At 16.8% G+C, this 19,706-nt stretch overlaps 3 protein-coding genes across 3 annotated transcripts; 2 read left to right on the top strand and 1 right to left on the bottom strand.

Moving 5' to 3' along the window:
• Positions 1-4,830: 4,830 nt before the first annotated feature.
• Positions 4,831-13,589, top strand: PRELSG_0824300 (protein kinase, putative; the record flags this gene model as incomplete). Its single annotated transcript, XM_028676318.1, has 2 exons — positions 4,831-5,244; positions 5,337-13,589. The coding sequence occupies 2 exons, from the start codon at positions 4,831-4,833 to the stop codon at positions 13,587-13,589; spliced, it is 8,667 nt and encodes a 2,888-aa protein (XP_028532820.1).
• Positions 13,590-14,880: 1,291 nt separating this feature from the next.
• On the bottom strand, positions 14,881-15,123 carry PRELSG_0824200 (conserved Plasmodium protein, unknown function; the record flags this gene model as incomplete). Its single annotated transcript, XM_028676317.1, has 1 exon — positions 14,881-15,123. The coding sequence occupies one exon, from the start codon at positions 15,121-15,123 to the stop codon at positions 14,881-14,883; it is 243 nt and encodes an 80-aa protein (XP_028532819.1).
• A 1,888-nt stretch (positions 15,124-17,011) lies between these two features.
• On the top strand, positions 17,012-19,598 carry PRELSG_0824100 (dolichyl-diphosphooligosaccharide--protein glycosyltransferase subunit 1, putative; the record flags this gene model as incomplete). The annotated part of the gene is made up of 5 exons (XM_028676316.1): positions 17,012-17,314; positions 17,561-18,822; positions 18,930-19,033; positions 19,103-19,338; positions 19,533-19,598. The coding sequence occupies 5 exons, from the start codon at positions 17,012-17,014 to the stop codon at positions 19,596-19,598; spliced, it is 1,971 nt and encodes a 656-aa protein (XP_028532818.1).
• Positions 19,599-19,706: the final 108 nt, after the last annotated feature.

The raw sequence follows: 19,706 nt of genomic DNA, 5'->3' as shown, positions 1-19,706 counted from the left end.
TTTATATTGCTACATATATTTAATAAAAAATAAAAGAAATAAAAATAGAATGATAAAATAGATGCATAAACATAAAAATAAAAATAAAAAATATAAATAAATAAAAATGCTTATAAAACATAAAAAAATATATACATATATATGTAATAAATTTAAAAAAAAAAAAAAAAGATAAAGTAAAAAAAAAGAAACTAAGAACAGAAAAAAATGAAATATACTCAATATATGATATTTATACACAAACTTAAAAATAGCCTATATTAATTAATACGTTATTGAGTATATATATGCACGTATAATTTTTTTTTTTGTCATTTTTAATTACACATTGTTAAAATAATTTTCTCCGTTTTCTTTAACATAAAAATTAGTTTTTTTATATCATCGTTACTAATATATTAATATTCATTTTTTTTTTTCTTTATTTTAAAAGGAAAATTGTTAAAATAATATAATAAATTTTGATAACACTTTTGTTCAAATAATAATTACTTTTCAAAAAATTCAAAAGATGCTTAATAATTAAGAGCTTAATAAAATATACACCTTTTACAAAATATATATCATATTTCACTTCTTTCATTTTTAATTATATTTCTTATTATATATCTCATTAAACATCTTACATTTTTGATTACACTTTTTATTCTATTTTTTAGTAAAAGAACAACAATTATATATAATTTTTGAATATTCAATTTACTTATTTAAAAAGAAAATAGATATATTAAAGTAATCATAAATATGTATGAGTATGTCGCATAGATACAAGTTTATAAACAATGAAATAATATATCTAAAAATAAAAAGGAATTTTAAAAAATTATCTCCTATTTTTAAACTTTTTTTATTTTTATCTTTTTTCATTTCCTTTTTTTTTTTTTTTTTTTCTATACCTTTTCTTTGACTTAAAAAGTAAAATATATTAGAAAATAATTTTTTACACTTATCTCATCTTAAAATATTAAAATTTTGTAGTAATATATTAAGTAAATTGTATTTACTCTTTTTATGAGTAATGTATCATTATATATTCACAAGCTTCATGCCAATTTTTTTTTTGTAAAATTAAAAAATTAAAAAAAAATCAGTTTAAATTTGCACATTCTATGTGCTAATTATATTTTTTTTTTTAAATACTTTTACATCAGTATTAAAAAAAATTTTATAATAAAATTCATCTTTTTTTTATTTTTATTTTAAAAAAATATTATCCATTATAAAATAAATATAAATTGAAGTAAAATATATATAAAAGAGTATCATTTGAAGATAAAATTTGGAATTATTTATTCTATTATAATTTTATATAATAATTTTTCTTTTTTAGTGGTATTTAAAAAATAATTTATTTCTTTTTATCAATGTTTTTTGCATAAAGAGAAAAAGCACGTATTTTAAGGAAACAGTACACAATTATTATTATGAATCTTATTCACTATATCTAATTTTTTTTCTTTTTTTCCTTTTTTTTGAAATATCCTAAAGAATCATATATATTAAAATGTTTCTTTATGAAAAATTAAGTAAATATATGCCTATATATATATATATATATATATATTTTATATATTATTGTTAGATACATAAACAGTGTGTAATAATAATAGTAGTTAAATATTTTATAACTTAAATTGTAATATATATGTTAAAAATTCATTTTTTTATTTTTTTTTTTCCTTATTTTAATAAATGTTATGAATAAAGGTAAATTTTATTATTAAAAAAAAGAATAATAAAATAATAAGAATAAAAATAAGTTTATTTTATTTTGATATTGCTAATGCTATTTAAAATCTTTATTTTACATTGATCTTAAATTTAAAGAAAAAAGATAAAAAAAATTCCTTTTATTATTATTATAAACTTTCATCCAACGATTTATCCATTTGTGTATAGACAATTAAAATTGATAATAATTTTGAATATTTCATTATTATTTTAAAATATTACCCTTTATTAAGATCAGAACAATGTGAATAAAGAAGTAAAATTATAACATTAATATATTTTAATAGAAAAATTAATAATAAAATAATCTATAGAAAGAAAAAACAAATTTTTTTAATAAAAAAAAATTGTAAATTAAAATATATTATGATGGTATAATATATATTATTAATACATCATTTATATAAAAAAAAAAATAAAAAATATATAAGATAAAATAATATTAGTAAAATTTTTTTAAATGTATTTATATAAGAATCAATAATTCTTCTATAGTTATATCTTTTTTTTATTTTTACTTTTAAAATAACATTTAGATGCAAGTGTATAGTATTACTTATCCTTAATTTATACACTAATAAAAATATTATATATATACTACTATTTTATTTAATATATTTGTAAATAATAAAAAATTAATTTTTAAAACATACGTTGAAGAAAATGCATAGATAAAATATTTGTGAAAATATTTCATGGATACTACAAGAATCTAATGAGAATATATATATATATATATATATATATGAATGGTGAGGTAGAATATTAAATTTAGAAAATTTGGAAAATATGATAGATAATATAGTAGAAAATGAAAAATTTACCAAAAATTTGATAGTTCCTATATAAGCGAAAGGTTATAAATATATCTATCAAAGAAAATTTTTTTCTTTATAATATATAAAAATTATAAAATGGTATTTCCTTAAATTATAAAAAAAAAAAAAAAATTTGCATGTATAAAAAAAGTGTAAGTTAATTCTACAATAGAATTATAGTAGTAAATTTTTTACTTTATTTTTTTTTTTTTTTTTTTTTTTATCAAAAATAGAACAATTTTATTATTTATAATGTATTTATATATTTGAACTATGTAATTTTAGAAACTTAAAATTGAAATTAATATAAAATAATTATGAATTAACTTACAAAGAATGTTATCAAAAATTTAATAAATGAAATATATTAATGTGAACGAAAATATATGGTAATCATTTTAGATATTTAATAAACCTAAAAAAATAGCTATAAAATTATTATTCACATATAGAAAAATAATTATTAAAGTTATACATTTTAGATTAATTTATATTTTTCTTTTTATTATAAAGTATATAAAACACTAAAATTTTCCTTTATATATATACATACTTAATTTTTTTTTTTTAACTATAAAAATTTAAATATTAATATAACACTTTCAAAAATTTATAAAGTTTCTTAATAAAAAATGTTTCTTTAGTGCATATCACATATTTTTAAAAATTTTTAAGTATATATATAGGAATTATTGCTTTTTATTTAATTTTGTTTAAAAGTTAAAGGATATATCATTTTAATTTATTATATATTTAATTTAATTACTTTAATTTATTCATATAACATATGTCTATTGGTAGAAGTATTTATACCCATTAGATATTTCATTTGTTAATTATGAAAAGTCTTTATATATCATGTTTATAATATTTTATATAATTTTTTTTTTTTTAATTCCAAAATGACTTGAATTTTTGGATAGTTTTTCAATTAAAAAAGTAATTAAAATTCTTTAGAAATAAATAGAAATAACAAAAAAGAAGAAAACATTAAGATTTATCTTTATCTATATTCAAATTTATTAGATCATATGTGTAGTATAGTAAGATAGTTATTAGTTAATTTTATTATAATTTTGTCTAACTTTATATATAAAATTGAAAATATATTTATGTAACTTTTTATATATAAAAAAAAAAAAAAAGGTATCCAAATCTAATAGAAAAAGAGAAAAATTAGCAACATCATTAAAATTTTAAACAGCTTTATTAGAAATTGTAAGTGTTATAAATGTTTTAATTCATTTTTAGTTCACTCTTTTTTAATAAGTAACATAATTAAATGAATATTTTAATATAAATAGAAATTCATTTTTTTTTTTTGATTTTTTATAATCTAATACATAAAAACATGCACACTTGCACACATTTAAAGGAACAATCTCAAATATAAAAGAAAAAAAAATTCCATAAAAAAGAAAAAGATTTAAAAATAATTCTTTGTATAAATAATTATTTGCATATATTTAATTTTGAAATTATTTTTAATATTTTGAAATAACCAAGAGAAAAAAATTCGTTGTACTTACGTGAAATCGAATATAGATAACAGTGTTTTCTAAAAATAAAAATTACATTGTAGTTGTAGAAAGTGTATATCAAATTAAATTAGAAGTAAATAAGAAAAATAAAAAGAGAATAAGAAAAAAATTTATTTTTTTAATTAATCTACAAAAGATAAAATATGTACAACTTATAAAAAATTAATTAAAAAAATATTTCAAATATAACTTTTTAAAAGATTAAATTAAAAATAATTATGTGGAAAAACACGAATTTTCATTTTATTTTCTAGTTATAAATACTCTAATAAAAATGAGGTGTAATGAAATAATGCAACAAAAATAAGTCCTACAATTTTTTTTTTTTTTCTAAAGTATATATATATATGCATATATATGTAGAATGAAAGAAAAATTATAATTATATAGAATTTATAAAAAAAAATATTTCTGAATATTTGATTCACCACGCACATTATACACACATGTCATCTCTTATTGCAAATAATTTTTATTATATATTTATTTCTTAAATTATTTTAATACTATTTAAAAATATATATATATATATATATATATATATATATATATATATATATATATATACTTATAAAGAAATATATTTAATATATTTCTTTATGTATAAGGACATTTATTTGATAGAACAATTGAAATAATTTTTTAAAATAAGAATTTCTATATATTTCTATATTATAGAAATTAAAAAAAATGAAAAAACATAACATGCTGATTGATTTATAGATCAAAAAAATACAATTATGCAAATAAAAACAAAGTTTAATAATTTATTAACAAAAAATTCAGATAAATTTTATAACTGTATAAATGTAGATAATGAGTTAATGCAAAATGTACATAATATATATAAGAAAAAATATGAAAAAGATATAAAAACTTTTAATTTGTTGCATTTAAATGAATTATGTGATATAAATTCGTCTAATTTAAATAAAATGTGTAATGAAAATGATATTTGTGTTTCATTAAAATTAAAATTAAAAATAAAAAATAATAATGAAGAAGATAATCAAAGTTATTCCATTTATTTTGATATTAACCCAGAAGGAATAATGTCTAAAAATCAAAAAAAAATTTATTATCAATATAAAAATACTACTGAAAAAAATGATGAATATTTTGAAAAAGTTCCAAAAGAGGAGAAAATGAAATATGTAATATATATATATATATTTTTCTTAATTATATTTCTAATAATATTGAAAAATTATTTATCTTAATTTTTTTTTTTTTTTTTTTTTGGTAGTTTTCATCATTATCTTATAAATTAGCTGGGAAAATAATTCAATATAAGCAATCAAAATATAAGTTAGTAAATCTTCTTCAATCTGCTATTTATGGGAGTGTATATTTATCAGAAGTTATTGAGGATTCTGATAAAAGTTTAGTTAATTGTCAAAAAGCTATTAAAATATTATCAAAGCATCTTATTGAAATGACGAAAGATAAAGTTCAAGAAGATCCTTTATCTGAGTATTATTATAGGGATACTATGAGTGGTCATAGTAATATATTAAGTTGTGATAATATTTTTGATGATAATAGTTATATATATATGGTTATGCCATTTGCTTTACATGGAGATTTATTTGAAGTTATGAAAAACAGAAATCGAGCTTTTTCAGAAGAAGAAGGAAGGTACCTATTTTATCAAATATTATTAGCAATTAAATTTCTTCATTCTAAAAGAATGGCTTTAAGGGATATATCTTTGGAAAACGTACTTTTATTTGAAAATGAAAAAAATGGATTAATATATCCAGTTTTAAATGACCCTGGTCAGGCAATATACTTTAATGTTAATAATAGAAATGAAGTTATATTAGAAGAATATAAAAAAATTTTTGGTAAAATTTTTAGGCCACCTGAAATATATGAAAAGTGTAAATATGATCCAACGAAAGTTGATATTTTTTGTGCTGGTTATATCTTATATTTTTGTTTAACTAAACATGAATTATTCAGATGTACTTTAAATAAAGACGTATACTGGAATTTGTTAAAGAACAAAAAATATGAAGAATTATTAAAAGATAAAAAAGGATTACATCTATCTGAAGAAGCTCTTGATCTAATTTTTCATTGTTTAGAACCTAATTTTAAAAAAAGGTATACTATTACTGAAGCATTAAATCATCCCTGGTTTAAAGGAAATTTTTTCCCTATATATAATTTTAATTTGTATTTAAATAATGAGACATCTTCTAAATACAACAATGATGGTTCATTCAAACTATCTTTAGAAATTCAAGAATATGCAAAAAAAAATAATATGAAAATCGACAAAAATTCAACTATTCAATTTTATGTGTATGAACATGTTTTTATATCACCTAGTAAAAATTTAGAAAAACAAAATAAATGCATTAATACTTTAAAATATTCTTATAGTAATAATAAAAGGGAATATAATGAAGACATTAAAGCTGGAAGTATATTAACATATAATGATAATAATAATAACAAAAATAAAACTATTGTAATAAATATTAATAATAATAATAAAAGAAATTCTGTAATGACAACTAGGAACAGTACAGATATTTCCTATATTAATAATCATGTAAATAATGATTTCACTATAAAGAATAGTAACGACGATGCCGATAATTATGTTGTTGATATTGATAACAAAGAAGTTTATTATAAAAAATTATTTGGAAACAGCAGTGATCTTAATCAAACATCAAAAATTAAAATTTTAAACAATCATAAAAAAAACATATACAGATTAATTGAATTAAAAAAAAAAAAAAAATTGTTTTCTACTTCAATAGGTATCAATTATTTAGACAAAAAGTGTAGTAGCAATAAAATGAGTATAAAAGCTTCGCATAAAGTAGAAGAAAATATTTTAATAAATAAAAAAGGAAATATATTTAATACAAAAAAAAATGATGAAAATGTCACTCCAAATTTACTCTTAGAAAATCAATTAAAAAGAAAAAATCAATTAAGTAAAAATATAAAAAATGAAAAAAACATTATTTCATTAATAAAACACCACTTTAAAGAAAATATGAACAAAAGAAATAGTTATAACAACACCAAACAAAGTATCGATAAATATAATAGTAATAAATATACAACACTAAATGAAATTAAAGAAAGAAAAAAAAATCTTTTAAAAGATACTACTCAGGACAAATTTTTAAATGAAAGAAATGTAATAAAAAAAAATAAAGAACTGTTTGAAGAAAATCAAAAATATAATATATTGTATAAAAAGAAAAATACAGAAAAATATAAAAATAATAATAAAACTTTATATGGAGGAAAGTTAGAAAAGAGTGAAACAACAAATAATGCACATGTTCAAAATATCAAGAATGCTAAAAATAATAACAAAAGTAATATTTTATCAAATATAGAAAATGAAGTCATAAAGTATGACTCATTTGAATCACATAAAAAAAAATTTACACAAATAAATGGAACCAATAAAAATATAGCTAAAGAAAATAAATTATTGGAAATAATAAATAATAATATTTTAAATAAACAAAAAAAAAACAAAGATACAAACAATGGTTATGTCTTCTTAACTCAAGAAAAATATATTGAAAATATATTAAATAATAAAATTATATCAAATGTTAACAATGAAAATTCAAAAGAGGAAATAAATAGCAATGCTTATGATATCAGCAATGTAAAGGATATAAAAACGATTAATTATAAAAATACAAATTGTGTAGAAAAAAAAATTATTAAAAATAACAATTTGAAAACCCTTCTTAAACAAAATAATGGAGAAATACATAGTAATGTAATATATAAAGGGAAAAAAAATGAGTTAAATGAAAAGAAAAAACTAAAAAATAACAATCTTAAATTATTTCATAACATAAATCATATAGATAATACAATTCTTCTTAATGAATCATTTGAAAAATCCAAAAACAAAAAAGAGAAAAGTATTCATTCAAAAAAGAATGATTTAAATATGTACTGTTCATCTTATCCAGATACACACAATAAAATTAAAAACTCTCTGTTAATAAATAGCAAAATAAATTCATGTAAAAAATTAGATAATTCAAAAGATAAAGAACAGGAAAAAATGGATGAAAAATTATCTTTTAAAGAACTAAAGGTTAAAAATAAATTTACTGATTTAAGGAAAACATACAATCATAGCAATGAAAGAAATTCTTTTATAATAACTAAAAACGATGCAAATCTCTTAAAAGAAAGAAAAATGAATCCATCTTGTGCAAATAAAAATAGTCTCTTTGAAAATATATTAGAAAAAAAAATTGTAGAGACACCTAAAAATATTACAATAACTGAATCAAAAGAAAATTTTCAAGTAGAATTAGAAAAAAAATTAGAAGAAAAATCAGATAAAACTCCTCAAAGTGAACTAGAAAATTCTCAAGATAAATTAGAAAGTGAAATAAAGAATGAAGAAATTAAATCAAAAGATATATTGCAATATGAGTTAGAAAATGAATTAGAAAATGTGATAAAAAATGAAGAGAATAACTTAGAAGATGAATCGGAAAATGATTTTAACATGGAATCAAGTGATTTAATAAATGAATTAAATGATGAATTGATTGATGAAATTGGAAATAGCTCTAATGAACAGGGAACTGAACTAAAAGAAATACTAGAAAGTAAATTAAAATTAAAAGATGAATATGGAAAAGAATTAGAAAATGAATTAAAAATAAAACAAAAAGATAATTTACAAAATGATTTAGGAAACATAACGAAAATTGAATTAAGCGTTTCATTTGAAAATTCTCTTTATGATCAATGTGATAAAATGTTAATACATAAAGGAAAACAGTATATGGATAAAGAAAAGTTAAATATAATAACTGATAATGATTTAATTCAAAATAAACAAAGATATAAATCATATATCATGAATAATAAAAATAAAAGAAATTTATCATGTAAATTACCATTAAAAACGAAATCAAGTAATAAAACAAAAAGAGGAAACTATTCTTATAATTCAGGTAAAATAAGTAAAATTTTAACATCGAAAAAATTCTTTCATAATAATAGCAAAAAATGTATTTATAATAATAAATTAAAGGATCATAATTATGAAAGCAGTTCTACTAGTACTGTTCCAAAAGAAAACTCTTCTTTTATTAATTTAAAGGAATTAGAATCGAAAAATTATAATAAAAGAAATGCAAATATTGTTAATAAAATTTCAATTAATATTGATGAATGCAAAAATAAGAAAAGCTACCCAAAGATTAAATTTAAAATAAATGATAGTAATAAAAAAAACATTTTAGGGAGGCATACAATATCAGAATATGCATTAATATATTCAAATAAAAAAAAAAATAATGTTACTAATATATTGGAATCAAATAACAAATTAGATAAAATTATGGATGATAATAAAAAAAAAGATAAAGTTAGAAATAATAAAAAAGAAGATAAAGTGCCTTTAATACATAACTTTAGAAACACTGTTGATATTTCGCATTACTCAAAAAAAAGAGATACTAATAAAATAAAGGATTCCAGAACATCTGAAAATCCCAGTTTTCATTTAATCAAAGAAAGTTATAATAAAAAAGACATTTTGAAAGAAAATACATTAAATGATAATATAAAAAATAGAAGTATTTTAAATATATCATATAAAAGTAACATGAAAAATATAAATTCAAAAATTAAAAAAAAGAAAAATTTAATTAACAAAAACCTTGAAGAGAAAACATCAAATTTAAAAAAAAACACAAATTTAGAAACTAATAAAAATATTTCAAATAAAAAGAATATTGAAGAAATAAGTAAAAAAAACTTTAAAATTGATATAAATTCTAAACTCTTGAAGAAAAGAAAAAGATATAATGAATTCCATAAAAATAAAATTTCTAATGAATTTGCAGATTTGACTATCGAAGAAATTAAAAAGTCAAAGTTTGATAAGTTAAAAAGGTTAAAAAATAGATGTTCATTGAATGAGCTTAAAAAATTAACAAGAGAAAATTTAAATAAAAATAATGAAATTGAAAAATGTAGAAATAAAATGATGATTAATTTAAATGAAAAGAAAAGAAATTTAAACGATAATATTAATAAGATGAATATTGCCAAAAATGTTAATGTGAATAATGATATAAGCAATTGTAATTGCAATATAAAAAGGGATAATCAGAATAATAATGAAGCATTACAAGATAAAAGAACTATTAATTTTAAAAGTAGTAATGATAATATAAATGAAATGAAAAATATAAAAGGAAATAATTTAAAGAATTCTGATAAATGGGATTTATCTTTATATAAAAAAAAGTATATACATTCAAATAATATAAATCACAAAACTACCAATACTTCATCGAAATCTTTAAAAAGTAGACAAACAATAGTTTATCCTTTTATTTCACCTAACGAAACTATAAAAAAGGATTCTTTGTTATTAAAGAGAAATTCTAATATTCTAAGTGCATCATGTCAAAAAATTACAAATATAAAAAAAATAATAAATGTGGAAAAAAAAAAAGATAATGAAAAAAACCTGAGTAATAAATATATTTTAGATAGTTTTCTGAATAAAATGAATGAAAATTTTGAAAAAAAGAATGAAGAAAATAAAATAAATACTACAAACAGTAATATTAATATAGAAAATAAAAAAGAAAATAATAAAAATGTAAAAATAGAAAAAGTAACGGAAATGCCTTATATGAAAAAAACTAATACTTCTAATAATATTAATAATTTATCTAATAATAAAGAAAAAAATAATGGAATTACTCAAGTGTTAAATGAAATATACAAAAAAAAGAATGAAAACAACGAGTTAAAAAGTTATTTATCTAAAAATGATATTAAAAATAAAGAAGATAAAATGAAAACATATAATTCTTTGAGAGAAACAACTAACTTGCCTCAAACTAAATTGGAAGATGGAAGCAATCATAATAATTTAGAATTATTTGATACTAATTTTAGCTATTTAAAACAAAGAAAAACATATGAAAATTATAAAAATGATATAAAAAATAAAATAAATAATATAGAAAACGGTTTAACTTCATATTATAATGAAATAAAGGAACAATATTTTAATGAAAAAGAAAAAAAAAATAATAATTTTAATAAAAAAGAACAAGAAAATGTTTCCCCTAATTTTGAAGAAAAAAATTTTTTTTTGAAAAATATTATTGAAATAGATAAAGGTACTATTGATGGAAAAAACAATTTAAAAAAAACACATAATATTTTAAATGAAATCCCCAATAAACAAGAAAACTTATTACATAATTTAATTAATTCTAATAATGATCATAGTGGTAATCATATTGAAAGAATTGAAAATAATGAGCAAGCTGATAATAATAATAATAACACTTGTTACAAAAATAGTGAAAATAATATTGAAATTAACAATAAAAAGGATGAAGTAAGTAGTAGAAAAAATGAAGTTTGTAAGAAAAAAAATGATGAAATAAATAATACCAAAAGTGATAGATTAGATAATGATAAAAATAATAATACCATTTCTCATGATAATTATAGCTTTTACACAAACAAAAAAAGTATATTAGGAAATTATAAAGTTTATAATAATAGTGATGACTATTTAAAAATTAGAAATAAAGATGAAGTTAGAAAATTACAATCCATACCAAACACTCAAATAAACAGCTCTTTTGATAAACATATTTCTGTTATAGACAATAATAAAATAATTAAAGGAAGAAATACTTTTAATGTTTTTACAACAGAATTCAATAAAAATAAATTACAAACTTATCTTAATAATAAAGAAAATAACTTAAATTGTGTTAATATGAATTGTTCAAATAAATCTCCATACAGAAATAACTTAAAAGAAATAAAAAAATTTAATTATAACTTAAAAACAAATTCACATTTGAATAATTTAAAAGAATCAAATGGAAATAAAGCAATTAATTTGAGAACTTATTTAAATTGCAAAAAAATGACAAATAATCAAATACTTTTAAATAATACACCAAAAAATTCTACAAGAAATAATAATGAATGCGAAAATTTCTTAATGAAACCTAATTTATATGTACCAACTAATAGAGTTAGTTTCAACAAATTAGGAAATGCAATTAACAAGATTTCTGACGCAGTAAAATCACAATACAAAATTAAGGCAATAGAAAATTCTGAAAACATTACTTCATTAAATATTAGTAACTTAAAAAATTACAATACAAATGACTTGTGCGAAAAGAAAGATGCTAAAAAAGACAGTAATAATAAATCTTCAATAAATATAGTAGAAACAAAATATGATTATAATAATAACAGTAGTGTTAACAATAATATTTTTAATAGAAAGAATGATTCATATTTTAAAAAACGAACTAAATTAAATATTGATAATATTATTTTTGATAAAAATAGAAAAACTTCTTCATCAGTTGCAATAGATAAATCGCATCTTAATTTAACTAGTAAAAATGTATCACCTGTTAAAAGTATAAATGATAAACAATTCTACCATTTCAAAAATAAATTACAAAATAATGTTACCTCAAATGAAGAATTTCAAATATATGACAAGACGAAAAATTTATCCTCAAAAAATAAAATTAGCATTGAGAAAGATTCTAGAAATATTCATATGAATGATATTTACCTGAAATCTAATACTAATGAAACAAAAATAAAATCCTTATTATATAAAAATGTAATAGAAGAAGATCAATCATATTCACAAAGTACTTTAAATAAAGTTTATAGTCACTTGAATCCTAAAGAAACGAGAAGTAATATTGAATATGAATGTCAGAAACAAAAAATTACTCAGAATGTTTTTAGTACTAAAGAAAATAAAAAATATAAGAATCACATAAATAATACAATGTATTTAGACCCTATGAAATTATCCTTAAATTTGAATAAAATTTCTTATATGAATAATAAAGTTAAATCTAGTAAAAATTGTTTTTTTGTTGGATTACAAGAAAATAAAAATACAAAAGAGAACCAAAATAAAAAAGTTCAAATTAAAAATAAATATAATGAAATGATTAATTTAAAAAAGAATGAAAATATAACAAAAAATATTAATACTTGCCATAATGATTTGTTATACAAAAATAGTCTATTTTATGTAAATAAAAAAAATGAAGAATTAATTTCAAAAGATTTAAGATTAGTTAATACTCTGGAAAAAAAAAAACTAACCAACGAAAATTATGATATGCATTACTCAATACATAAGAATGAAATTGATAAAATAGAAATAAATAAAAATAATAATAAAAACAATGAAAATGATGTAGTAACTAAATCAAATATATTGCAAAATATAAATGATATAAATAATAATAGTACAATTAACAATATTAAGCAATCATTTTATTTAAATAAAATGTTGAATATTAAAGAATATATACACAACAATGCTCTATATCATTTATCTAATAAAAAGAAAATTGAGAATCAAAAAGAAAATTGTAAAAAAATTACAAAGAAAAAAAATAATTTAGCAAATTTATTAAATACTCATATATTCCAAATTCTCTAGAATTTTTTTTTAATAAAAATAATGATAATATATAGACACTAAAATATAAAATACTAATATAAGAAATAAAACATACAAAATAATATCAATTAAAAATCAGTAATATTTTTAATAAAAATATTTTGTCATAAACAAATATATATATATATATATATATATTTTATAAATTATTTAATATATGTAAAGAAATTAAAAAAGAAAAAAGAAAGATTCAATTTTTTTTTTTTTTTTTTTTTTTTTTTAAGAAATCTAAATTTTTTTTATATTAAATGAAATAAAAAATTATGTATGACATATTTTTAATTATTTATCAAGAAAATATAATTTATTATTCAAATTATTTTATTTTATTTTTTATTTACATCTTATAATTCTAAATTCATGTGTCTGTAGATTCATACCAATTAATATATTTATGTTAATAAAAAAAATATATTTTATAATTTTTGTTTTCAATATACCTAATTATATATATAAGCATATATTATATATTTTTTTAAGTAAATATAAAAAATCATTGTCTTTTTTTTTTTTTTTTAATCATTTTTGTATTTAACTGTTGTTATAATGCTTTCATTTGTTTTATTAAAAGCATTTTAAAATTTCATATAACTGTTTTGTTTATCTTACATATGGTTATATTAAGATTTTGTTATACATTTTTTATTCAATTGTTTTTGTTTTTAAATTTTTTTTTTTTTAAACATTGTAAATAAACTTTGTAAAAATATATATAATTTTATAAAAATGTTTTTAATTATAAAAATTTTTATATTTCTAGAAAATGTAAAAACATAAAGCACGTTTAAATTCATAAATAAAACATCAAAAAATAGAAGTAATGTTCATTTAAAAAAAATGAGAAAAAGAAAGAAGCAAAAGTTAAACTATAAAAAATACAGAAAAATGCCCATAAAATATATTATAATGAAAATTTTTTTTTAAATATTTTGTAATCTCACATTTAAATAAATACTTAAATTTTTTGCTAAGATAACTAAAAATTTCTGTTATAATAATATTTTATATTATTTATCTTTTTTTTCTTTTTTTTTTGTATTATTAAAAAAAAATTTAAATATGATAAATGAAGTAAAAATATATATATATATATATTTTTTTTTATTATTTATAATTTACAAAATATATTAACGTACAAAGCGTATTAAAAGATATTATAAAATGCCAAAGAATTATAAAAAATAAATAAAGTTTATATTATGAATTGTAATTTTTAAAGAATTTAAAGTTTTTTTTTTTTTTTTTATGATTTTTTCATTAAAATATAAATTTACTTAGCATTTCTAATAATAATGAGAATACCCCAAATAATAGCCCAAATCCAACCAACTATTGGAATAACAAATTGTAAAATTCCAATAATTAAATCATCTACATCTTTATTTACTATTCCTAATATTATCATACCAATTCCAAAAAAAAAAATATTTAATACTCCAAATATAATATTAACTGAACTGTTTCCTTGTTCGGGTACTTCTAGGTTTCCTATTTTATTAATAATATTTGACATTATTATTATAAAAAATATCAAATTATATATATATATTTTTTTTTTCTTTATATTTTATATATATATATTAAAAAATTTATTATCTATTTTTCTGTTGTAAAAAGAAAAAATTTAAGCTCCTTATATTATCCATTAAATAAAAAATAAAAGAAAATCAAAGTTATATTTTTAATTTCTTTTATTTATAATTGAAATTTTTTCTTTCTTTTTTTTTTTTTTTTTTTTTTTAATAATTATTTATATTTTCAACTATATACTTTTATTATATTTTTATTCCTATATATCATTAATCTTAGCACAAGTTGTGCTTTTAGGTTTAATTATAAGATGTATTTCTATTTTTCTTTTTTTTTTTTAATTTCTTTTAATAAAAAAAAAAAAAATTAATAAAAAAAGAATAATGCAAATCATAAAAAAATTTATTGGAATTTTTTTATTTCTTTTTTCTTTTTTGTTTAGCCTGCTTAATTTATTAATAACATTTAATTAATATAATTTAATTGAGGTTTAAAATTTTTTTTTTTTTTTATACAATTCTAAATATGAAAGCTTTTTTTTATTATCATTGAATTTTTGTGTACTTTCATTTTAATTATTTTTTTTATAACTTTTTTTTATTTTATTTTTTTTATTTTTTTTTTTTTTTTATTTTATTTCCTTAATATATTTTATTTTCATTTTATTTATAGGAGATAAAATTTTTCACTTTTTTTTTTAATAAAATTTTTATCATTTAAAATTTTAATATTCTAAGTTATTGCTAACATGCGAAAACGTAAAAGCTATATTTAATAAAATTTTAAAGTTGTAAAACACATTCAAAAAAAAAAAAATAATGTAAACATCAAAATATAAAAATTTTAATAACTTTCTTTTAAAATGATAATTTATCTGTTAAACAAAAATATAATAATTAGAGATATATTTTATTTTTTTAAAAAAAATAATCCATTTAAAACTATATAATATAAAGTTTTTGTCTTAATATAAAGCTTAAATATTTAATAGTACATAAAAAAAAATGGGGAAATTTTTTCTTTTTCTAATATAAAATTCTAAAATTATATGTATATAAAATTAAATATAATAATATTTTGAAATTTCATTAAAATATATATAATTGTAATTATAATTAGATAAATAAGAAGTAGATATACTTATGAAGTATATTACTTTTTTTATAAATTAATATTAAATATGTATTTTAAGATAACTATACATTTTGTATATTGTTTAACAATAATATTTATATTATTTCTACAATTTAATAAGGCTAAAATTTGAATTCTTTTTTTTTCCTTTTACTCTTTTTAATTTAAAAAAAATCATTTTAAAAACTAAATTTCAAATTATAATTTATTTTCATAATTAAGCATTCTATTTTACTTTTTATTATAATTTAGTAATCATAAGATGTAACCAAAACAAAAAAAAAAAAAAGAAGTAAATTATACGAATAAATATGTTTAAAAAAAAATTAATGTTACTATATTGAATTATGATTTTGAATAATTTAATTATCTTATATTTTTTTTATTTCTAAATCATAAGGAATATCTCTTATATACTTTTTGAGAAAAAGAAAATGCACTTATCAATGTGTTCATTCACTTTATGAATACGATAAAAAAACCCATTTCAATTTTTTTTTTAGTTAAAGAGAGAAAAAAAAAAAGAAATATTCACTTTTTACGTTTTCTAAATAAAATATCAAGACGTATTTTTTTTTTTTTTAAACTATTTAGTCATTATTATACACTATGAAATTCATATTTAGAATTCTCATTTATCTGAAATATTTTTAAATTACATTTTTAGTTATTAATTTTTTTTTTCTTTCTTTTGGTATACTATATCATATATATATATATATATATATGATAATAAGATGAAATTTATTTATGTGATTATTTTAAAATTTATTTTATTATTTTCCGTCAAAGGAAAATTAGATTTACATTTGTTTCAAAATTTAGTTGACATTGATATACAGTTTATTAATATTTATAAGGAGAAAATAAAAGAGAAATATGTAAAGAATTATGATACTTTAGTATATGAAAATATAAGTAAAAATATAAATTTAAAAAAGAATTATGTTGAAACAACAATAAAAGGAAATTTAAAAAATTTAAATGAAGATTCTGTTGAAAAATTTATCTTTTTATTACCTTACCATGAAGCTTTTCAGGTTTTTTTTCTTTTTTTAATGATATTTGTATTTTATTTTCATTCTTATTGTTAATTATTAACAATATATGTATACATCTTATTGAATTGATTAAATATTAAACAAAAAATATAATAACACGAGCATGTATTTACTAAAAAAAAAAAATTCTATTATTATTATTACTATCATTATTTTTATATAATTGAAAAAAAACTTTTTTAATTATATTAATTTTTATCATTTTTTATTTTTTTCCTAATTTAGGCAACAAGTCTTCATGTAAAAGATGAAAACAAAAATAATTTAAATTATGAGATATTAAATGATATAGAAGATATTGAACTGATAGATATAGATCAATTTAATTATGATTTCAATATAGAATTATTTAAAGTTAAAATATATGAAATCATATTATATAAAAAGTTAAAAAAGGATGAAAAAGTCCAAGTAGAATTCTTTTATATCCTAGGTCAACCCTATTATCCATTTCCCATTGATATAAATCTTCTAGAAAAACAAAATGTTTTATTTTACTTGTCATCAAAAATTTTATTGCCATATGAGGTAGAAGAATCAGAAGAAACGAAAATAAATATGTGTAAAAAATGTACAATTGTAAAAATAGACGATGAACATTTTATGAGAGGATTTCAAAAATTAAGTGATGGTACCTATGTTAATGAAAAAAAAAATAATTTGAGAAGTTTCTCATTAGGAAATAAAGTTTTATTTTATTTTATTTTAGATCATAATTTAGGATATTTCGAAAAAGTTATAAAAAATATAAAAATATCTCATTTAGGTTTTGTATATGAAAAAGAAGAATATTTTTTAAAAAACAATTCTGCAAGGATAAATAAATTTGATAGATACCTACTAAGTGATATAGAAAATAAATATACATTAGAAGAATCAAAAGAAAAAGAATCTAGTATTATTTATTCTTTCGAATCATTAATAAATTATAATATTTATGAATATAATTACTATGATGATTTAGGAAATATTTATTTAATCAAAGGAGAAGAAATTTATGATAAAAAAAAAAAAAAAAACAATATAAAATTTGATCTTAAACCTAGATATCCACTTTTAGGAAATTGGAAAGCTCACTTTTATAATTCCTTTTCACATCATTCTAATATATTTAAAATTAAAAACAAAAAAAATTATTATGCTTATAAAATTGATATATCACCATCTATTAAATCTTTTTATATAAAAGAATTAAACATTAAAATTGCATTGCCTCTTTATTCGAAAGATATTGCTATAAATAAAAATTATAATTTAAATATTCATACTACCAAAACAAAAGATTGGCTTGACTTTTTTTCTTTTCGAAATGTAATTGAAATTCATGTTGAAAAATTCTTTCCTAAAATTGATGAAAATTATTACCAAAATTTCCTTGTAACCTATAAGTTCAAATTATTTAATATTTTTATGAAACCTCTTATTATTATATTAATATTTTTTTTTATCATCCTTTTCTTATTTTTTATAAAAAAATTATCATTCAAGTAACAAACAAACAAAAAAAAAAAAAAATAGAAAAAGTTTTATATATTCTCATTAAATTTATTTTTTCATTTATCTACTTTTTTATTTTATTTTTTTTTTCATTTAGCTTTAATACCACAAAAGAACATTTAATGAAAATAGAAGAAGATGAAAATAGAATTTTCAAAAAAAAATGCAAAGAATTATATGAAAATCTGTCTTTTATATCTGGTATATATGAATATTTAAATATCATTTTTAATTTATGTTTAAATTTCTAAATTTTTTTTTTTTTTTTAGATAAATTAATTCAATCAATAGATAAATTAAATTCAAAAGATAAAATAAAGTTGAAGGAAAGATTATTGAAAATGGAAGAAAAATGGACATATAACTTTATATATTACACTAAAGAATTTCAGGGAAATTTTGAAAATGCTACAAGAAACAAAATGTTGCAAAATTATATTGATAAATGTTTTAATTATTATTCAGTTGTTAAAAATTATTTTGATATACAGTTATCAGGAGATACGGTAAAAAAAAGGAAAAAAAAGGGAAATTCGGAATTTATATATTATTGTGTTTATGTATTTATAAATATATTTCCATTTGTCTATTTTTATATCGTCTTAAAAGAGCTTTATTATTTATTATTTATAAAAAAAAAAAATTTCTAAAAAATGAAAAATCTATGTATGCTAATTTTTTTTTTTCTATTCTTATTTAGAATGCAGATTTAAGTGATATAGAATATGCTGAAAAAGAATTAATGCTTTTATTAAAATATAATTAGAAATTAAAGATATAAGATTTTGAAGCTTTTTTTTTCTTATATTATTGTCTTGATTACTTATTTATATCTTTATTAAAATAAAGTATTTAAATTATTTGTATTTGTATG

This window comes from Plasmodium relictum, assembly GCF_900005765.1.
Source record: "Plasmodium relictum strain SGS1 genome assembly, chromosome: 8".
Taxonomy (NCBI): Eukaryota; Apicomplexa; class Aconoidasida; order Haemosporida; family Plasmodiidae; genus Plasmodium; species Plasmodium relictum.
The sequence above is the reverse complement of the archived record's forward strand: the minus strand, read 5'-3'. Positions and strand labels throughout refer to the sequence as shown.